We start from the raw sequence: 8,368 nt of genomic DNA, 5'->3' as shown, positions 1-8,368 counted from the left end.
AACTACCAGCTTTTCTATACTGTAAATTGCTTTTACTAAATAAATCAAATAGTTCTCATATGTATTTTTCATAACAACTTTTATATACAAAAAACATAGAAGAATAAAGCTTTAAGTAGCAGTTTTACAGACTATGTCACCATAATCATTGTTTTGAATGTTCCTGGATATTCAATGTCAAGTTTACAAATCTGTATATTCTGGAGAACTGTTAAGATTATGCTAACATCCCCTTCTGACACCTTTTCACCTGTCTTATTCTTCAGTAGCTTTTACCCTTAATTCAAAATGCGGAGTGTAAATAGAACAAAATATATGTAGTTACGTGCATCCTGTTGTCCTGATTTAGGGACACTAGCCTGTATTTCTGCAGACATTTAGGTTTAGTCTACACTAGAAGTGCTACAGCAATGCAGCTGCACCTATGCAGTTGGTGAAGATGTTCTGTGCTGATGGGAGAGAGCTCTCCCGTCAGCACAATAAAACCACCTCCTCGAGAGGTGTAGCTATGTCAGTGGGAGCATTACACAACGCTGTCCCCACCAGCGCTTAGGTTGCTGTAACGTACTTCAGTCAGGGGGGTGGCTTGTTCATGCCCCTGCGTGACAAAAGTTGTACCCACATAAGTGGTAGTATGTACAAGCCCTTAGTAATTGACTATAAAGATGAACAACAAAGATTTACTTGTGTGCTATCCTTGGTATACTTGAGTATATTTAATTAGGGAAAGGATACACAAATTTAAATTTGTGCATCTCCAAAACTGATGTGGTGCAAACACTCAAGATAACACGCTTTCAGGATTTAATTCATCATAATACAGTTGCAATAACTAGTTATTACATGTTTCTACAGAATACTGTATAGTAGGTACAGATACAATTTGAGTCCATCTTTCCAGGGTGTAGGGTTGTTAATATTCAACTTCTTGAATGCTTTTTAAAAAATGTTTTTCTGGACTGTTTTAAAAGAAAATGTGCTAGCATTATTACCATTTAATTATTTAGCGCTTCTTAGTTCAACTACCTGAACACATAAATTTAATTAAAGCAAACAAGTGACAAAAGTTCAGATCGGGTCATATGACTGACCAAGTCTAAATCAGCAATTGCAGCAGATGGCCAAACACAGTTCCTCCCCCTTCACCTGACCACCAATACCAGATTTTAACTTCGGAGCTTAATCTGTGTTCACAAACCCAGCCAGTTAGTTAGATTTATTAGCAGAAAGAAGGCAGTAGGAAGGTGATTACACTTTGAAATAAGCTTCTTTGAGATTTATCAACTTTTCAAATAAAATATTACTTTCCCTTCATCTCTTCTATTAAAACATTTTTATATCCCTTATTTTTCATCACAGTATTTTTATATCCCTTATTTTTCATCCTGTCACAGGATCCCATTCAACGATTAATCATGCTTATTTTGAGTACCACAAATCCGAGTTGCAGAAACCTGGGCCAGGATTGCTGCAGATTACAAAATGTTAGAACGTTATGCTTTTTCACAACCCAGATATGTGAAAGGACCCAACGCTAACCCTTATTGATACACCTATTGCTCATTTCAAAACGATGAAATATTCTCTCCCCCCCTTCTAGAAATCTGTGAAATAAAGTGGTAAACATTCTCTTGAAAAGTGAATTTTAGATTCAGTATGAGAGTTCAGTTTCTAAATGATTATCAGTTGCATAAATATAAAAACACATGATCAAGCAAAATATTTTTAATTAGTAAGCTGATCATAAATAAATCCATGTAAAAGAATTAACAGGATTACAAAGTTGGGTTTTTCCTATGTGATTCAGATTTCTTAATATGTATTATCAGTCAACCTCATTTTAACTGGGCAAAATGATCTATTATTGAATATGCAACACTGCTGCACACTGAGCAATTCATTGTGTAGTTACATTTTTACATTTTCTTTACAAATGTAACACTTATGTACATTATATATTTTATTTCTACAATTCATGTACTGTATTGAAACTCTATAGTCTTCACAGGGAAAATGTTGAAGTCTTTTAGTGACTATGAATCATTCCTTTTAAAAAGTAATATAAACAAACACCATATAGCACTGCCCTTGGCACCTCTGCAAGAGTCTGACTCCAGAAAGGTTATCACAATAAATGTAAGAAAAAAGGTTTTATCTCATTTTACATATCATTAAGAAATATCATCCCACATAGCTACATACATTCAACAGCTTGCAATAAACAGAGCACCATACTGCTGCACTACTGGAAACGTGTCTAAACCAGTTAAAAATGTACTAGTGAAAGAGCATCATTACTCCTATCATTTTCAGGCTGAAGCAAATCCGTAAAATTCCACTGGAAGTGTGTATTTTTCCTTTAGCTGCAAAGCTGATACGGTGCTTTGCACTGTATATTGTGAAGAGCAAATGCCTGTTGCTATGTGCTTCTCTCACAGCTAACGTTTATATCCAAAGTTGGGAATTTTCTTCTTTCTTCCACTTTCACTTACAAATCTGCTGTTGAATATGAAGTAAGAATTCATAATAAGAGAATGCTGCCTCTGTCCGGTCTTCAACTAAGTGCTGGAAAAAATCGCTTTTGGCAGGAGACTCATCTCTGCAACAGAAGAAAATATATTAGTCAAGGCACTAAGCAAAACAATTGTAAAGACAAGTATAAGCAGGAAGTCCATACACTGCATACTGCTCTTGGAGATCTAGGATTCAGCAAAAAAATGCCATTAAGTAGAGCTAATAGGGAATTTTCCATTGAATGATTTTCTGATGAAAAATGCCCTTTTCGCATTTTGTAAGGAAATTTCAGTTTTGCCAAAGGGACAGTTCCTGGCTGCCCTGCTGGAAGGCTGCCAAGGCTGAGCACCCTGACTCTCCACCTTCCTTCCACCTCAGGAGGCAGAGAATCAGATCACTCAGCCTTCTCACCACCCTGGGCAAGACAGACTGACCACCCCCACTCTCTTCCTCTAGAGAAAGAGGAGGGATGCGGGAAGAGGACGCTGAGTGGCCAGGCTCTCCCCCTCTCTGGCTGCCAGAGTTTGGGGGTAATTGAGGGTATGTCTACACAGCAACTAGACACCCACAGCTGGTTCATGTCAGCTGACTCAGGTGTAGCCCAGGCTCTAGGACCCTGCGAGGTGGAAGGGTCTCAGAGCTCCCAACCCGGAAGTCTACACAGCAATGAAACAGCCCCACAGCCCGAGCCCTGAGAGCCTGGGTTGGCCGGCACGGGCCAACTGCAGGTTTTTCTTTGCTCTGTAGACATACTCTGAGTAGTTCAGCTCTCTGTCTCTTGAGCAGTCAGGCTGGAAGGCCCTGGTCAATTTCATTTTTTGCCTGTGCTCAAATTTTCCGGGTTGCTGACCAAAATTTTTTTTTATCTTGAAAGTGTTATGTTTTGACTTTGTAAAGTCCTGGACAAAAACATTTAAAAAACATGAATTTTTTCCACAGTAAGTGATTTTCATTTTCTGGACAACTCTGCTAATAATATCAGTTTTCCACAGTAACAAACCAACCTTCTTTCCTGTTATAAAAACAGGAGCTCTAGAATCCGAGAGGAAAAAAAACATTAAAAATCTTTAGCCTTAAAAAACAAAACAGACTCAATAAGAAACAGTTAGGAAAAAAGGATTTTTGTGGCAGCAGGTGCCATGATTCTGTTGACAGCAATGGACTTTGATCTGGTTAACTTTTAAACTTTTTATAAAATTTTCAAGATTATAGCGTCTGCTGACATATAATCAATTTTTTTTCCTACAGGTGGAACAGAGAAAGGAGAGTGAAAGAGGCAATAAAGCCCCAATCCAGAAAACACTTTCAAATGGGTTTAACGTTAAGCATATCAACAGCATCCTTGAAGCTACTGCAAGCTAAAAGCTATGCAAAATTTTTTGCGGAATCAGGGCCTTAGACTGCAAATTCATTGGGGCGCAGGGTGTCTCCATCATTTGTACAGCACCTACTGTAATTATGCCCCAGTCCTTATTAAGGCCTTAGGATGCTACTGTAATGCAAAGAGCAGCAGCTAGGCTAAGAATTAAATATGGAATTTCAGCCCTAACTTTGAATTTCTTGTCTTTTATTAATTTGGGTGACAAAGATAATCTCTAGAGAAATCAACTGAAATTACTGATAATCATTTCTTTAAACAGTTTTTGATGTATTCAATTTTTAAAGGTGTAAAATGTTTACCCAAGATACAGATATTTCATTCTCAGTTAACCAACAACATCTGAAAAGTAAGAAGTCAAAGGAAATGCTGTTACACCCTTTCCTACAGGATAGTTCAGCCAACAGTGCCACTCTAATTTACTTGAGCCTCTTCTTCGCTTCATGGACAACAGCGAGCAGCCAACATTCAATGTAATTTCTCTTAAAAACCTGTCAGACGTGGTGTATCAATCATTGTCAGAGATGAAAAATCTACTGACCGGATACAAGTATAAGCATTTTATGAAGTCTTAGTTTTTCAAGTAGGCAATAGCTTGAAAAGAACAAGAACTTCAGTAAAGTAATTCAATAGTATGTATAGTACTCTGATGAAGAAGAATACAGTTCACATTTTATATTAAGGTTCCATTTTATAAATGGTTTATAAAGGATTAATAAATTATTAAATATTGTAAGCATGTTATAGAAATTAGTAGCACATTAGTTATATAGATGGTGGTAGGCATACAAAGGTGTTTGAGATTGTTATAAACCATGGTTATAAGCTACTTATTGACCTGTCTGACTAAATCTATAACAACCGATTAACAAAGTATTAAAACATCCATTAATAACTCTATAAACCATTTATAAATGGAGCCTTAATATAAAATGAGACTGGAAATTGATTCAGTTATTTTAATTTATCATGGTTTAGTATTTTCATAATAGTAAAATGTATTGATGTCTGAACTTTGACTTGGCACTCTAAAATTAAATGAATTTAAATATTTAGTAATGCAATCTCTGCAATTAAGATGTCTTTGATACCACTGGGTCTGATCTTGTGAGGTGCTCAGCATTTCCTGTGGTATGTTGAGTGCCTTGCTTCCCACTTATTTCAATTAGAAGTTGAGGGCACTCAGTATCTCTCAGGAGCAGGATTTGAGAGCTGCTATTATGGAATATAATTCTGTTCCCCAGAGATGTATAAAAGATGAGATTACAGAAAGTTTAACTGTAAAAATACTTACTTTATTACTTGAAGAACTGGGCTTAAAGGTCTACTGTCTCTAAGCCAGGATATAAAAGATCGGGCTCTGTCTGAAGAAAGCGTATCTAACTCTGGAAGCTGTGTCTGGTTGAAGAATGTAATTAGAAAAATAAAGTTTTATAATGCAAGGAAATATAACCTAACAAATTAAAAGAATCATGCTGAAATAAATCAATGGTAAGCTGGAACAATTACTTTAAAAATAAATCCCCTGGGAAGCTCCCCAACCGTGGATGACTGACAAATTAAACAGCCATTTTTTATACATTATGTTTCTGGGTACTGACCGGGTGTGTGTATATATAAGAAATCAATTAGTAAAATAGGTACATGAATAAGAGTTAAAAATGGTTTGGGACAAGATGGATGTGAGTCATGACATGATCCACAAGGGAAACATTCCAATCTCATCCTACAAAATCATTTACTATGAATTGTATTACATATGCATTTTCTCTTTGATAAGCCTAAATGCAAGGATTTCATAATTTTTCCTCCTTAAATAAAATTAATCACTATATTTGAAGTAAAAGACATTTTAGGAAACAGACCTATTAAAAACACAGTACGAAGATTAATTCTGTCCTAACTATATTCACATTTTACCTTCCCTTCCCCCCCATCCCCTGAAATGCATTATTATATATATAATATATATATATAATATTATATTTTAAAAAGTTTCACTTACATTTCTGTAATGGCCAGTCATTCCCTATCACAAATTCATGACCCCTTTGCTTTTGCACTGAAAATAATAAAGCTATCCTTGCACCATTTATCTTCCTCTATTAAGATACTACTACCCTTTCTTCATTCAAATCCATCCTTAAAACCCCCTTCTATGGTGTCACCTACAATTGCCAACTAATTATGGCCGAGTAGAGGGATAGTTAGGACTAGATTACACATGCAAAATAGATTTTAAAAACTTAGAACTAACGTTATTGTTTTTGTGCTAGTTTTCACTGTGACCACTCTGCTGTACGCTTGACTTCTCATCATCCCCCCCGACATCTGGTTTTTGTCCTTAATATTGTAATCTTTAGGGCAGAACCTGTTTTCCTGTGTGTGTTTTCTACAGTATCTAACCCAAACACAATTCTGTTCAGAATTTTGTGTACAATACAGTATTTTAATAAGGTCCCTCTATTCTCAAAACAAACATCTGTTCTCTGACCCTTTGGAAATAAAATCTTAGTGCTGTCTGAATCAAACACACTTAGGGGGAGATTTTCAAAAGCATCTCAGGGAGTGTCAAGTCCCAGTGACTTAACGATTGACGACCTTGTTAAAATTGACCAAAGCTAGGAAAACTGAGTAAGTAAGTAAGTAAGTAAAGCTTAAACTCAACCCTCGATTCATTATCTGTTGTACGGTAGATCCTGTGGACTATACGGAGTTCACAAAACATCAACTCTCCAACCACCACCACCTCAAGAGGGTAAATTATGAATGGAAGAGTTCTAATATTAATTCTGGATTCCTTCATTTTTGACAGCTGAGTCAGAATCTCATGATTATTTTAACCTGCCTATGTGAATCCCTTGATATTTCTGTTTTTAGTGATTTAGTTAAACTAATTTTACAATTCAAACAATTTTATGGTGCCCCACATTCTTTAAACATATATTTAGAAGACTTAAAACGGTCTATGATTCTCCATGCCTATAAAGGTGGCAAATGGTTATTAGCATTATGAATGTAATAAAATAAATCTAATTCAGTTTCATAATTTGATACAGCCAATACAAGAGAGAATGTAGATTACCTTGCAATGTATGTATTACATTCCATAGCTCATTAAAGCCCTTACCAGTTTCTGTGGTACAGATGCATAGTTAGGGTATCCGAGCACATCTTTTATGAAGCTGTTATCACAGCTTTTCCCAATCCAAATGTAAAATATCTGTAAAGGATCAAAATCAATTTTAGCAAAGAAAATGCCTTGCATCTATTTTAGAGTATTGAGTTTTCATGTTTTATTTGTTTTGGAGTTTAGATTTAGAAATTAAATGAAAATGTTTTAGTGATTTTGACTTGTTTTGGGGCTAAAATGTTTAGAATGATATTTTTATGGTTTTGTGAGGTTTCATGTAAAATCTGATAACTTCAAACAGAATCTGATAATTCTTCCAAGGAACGAAAGTTATCCGAATACATTTCTAATTCAAACGAGCTGATATGCAGCAACAGGAGCAGTTTCAATCAATGTTCTCCTACTGACAATGTTTCATATGGTTGCCTTATCAATCAACTGGCACCATCTACAGTTAAATCATTAAATAGCATCTAAGAAACTACAGTAAGTACAAACACTTTTTGAAAACTTTTTTGAATTAAAGAAGTATTCTCAAATTAATCAGATTAAAGAGGTCAATAGTTGTGACATCTGCAGGAAAATGCTACTTCACCAGTCATGCTGAACACTTTAAACATACAGGGTTCAAATTTCTTCATTTCCAGATAACAAGACTAAAATATACTTTGTGGAAGAAAACATTCTTATGGTACTTTAGAAGAAAACTATTTTCTTCAATTGTGTCTGTAGCCCTGCTTTCAATGACACACGTATGAGCATAAGTGCTTCACTAGATTGGGACCACAACGCAATCAGTTCAAAACAACGATCATCCTTAAGGAAACAATTGAAAAAGAAAGCCTTAAGTGTCAGGAAGGACAATTTAAAATAACATTGTTTGGTATACATGCAGAGTAACATGAAAAATTAACCTATAAAACATTAATATCCATGCTTGTTTAAGAAATTTCTTTATCACAAAACTAGGTATTTCAGTCATTTGCAAATTCAATGCTGACATTCAAGGTTCTCATTTGAGACACTAATTTAGAACCCTGGAATAACTAAGGTGTTGATTCACTACAGGAGAATTGGTACTGTGAGTTAGCTGCAATTAAAAGTCTGCAGTGAAATATTTGTCTTATTCATATCAGATAAAAGCTACTGAAACAGGCAGCTTACTGATCCACAATCCATAAGAAAAGCTCCCTCTCTTGTCAGCTTCTCTGCAGACAACTTCTGAAGAGGAGGTTGAGGAACAACCCTGTCGTTGACATGTATTGTACCCTGTAATAGAGTTACAGAAGACCTATTATATAACACAGGACATATAATTCAGCAGCATTAAGCGTAACTAGTTT

The 8,368-nt window shown here is 35.5% G+C and overlaps 1 protein-coding gene across 7 annotated transcripts in view; it reads right to left on the bottom strand.

Moving 5' to 3' along the window:
• Window positions 1-1,164: 1,164 nt before the first annotated feature.
• The window catches only part of SEC24B (SEC24 homolog B, COPII component), an 83,980-nt gene continuing 76,776 nt past the window's right edge, over window positions 1,165-8,368 (bottom strand). For 5 of the 7 annotated variants that reach the window (XM_073340874.1, XM_073340877.1, XM_073340875.1 and 2 more), the window contains 4 exons: window positions 8,190-8,294; window positions 7,023-7,115; window positions 5,187-5,290; window positions 1,165-2,599 (listed from right to left, as the gene is read on the bottom strand). In XM_073340874.1, coding sequence (XP_073196975.1) covers window positions 2,485-2,599; window positions 5,187-5,290; window positions 7,023-7,115; window positions 8,190-8,294 — 417 coding nt within the window. In that variant the 3' untranslated portion in view covers window positions 1,165-2,484. Of the gene's footprint in view, window positions 2,600-5,186; window positions 5,291-6,977; window positions 7,116-8,189; window positions 8,295-8,368 lie in introns of those variants that run through there. The other 2 variants (XR_012158529.1, XM_073340878.1) reach the window with 2 other exon arrangements.

This window comes from Lepidochelys kempii, chromosome 4 (genome assembly GCF_965140285.1).
Source record: "Lepidochelys kempii isolate rLepKem1 chromosome 4, rLepKem1.hap1, whole genome shotgun sequence".
In the NCBI taxonomy this organism is placed as follows: domain Eukaryota; kingdom Metazoa; phylum Chordata; order Testudines; family Cheloniidae; genus Lepidochelys; species Lepidochelys kempii.
Note: the sequence above shows the minus strand (reverse complement) of the source record. Positions and strands in the feature narration are given on the sequence as shown.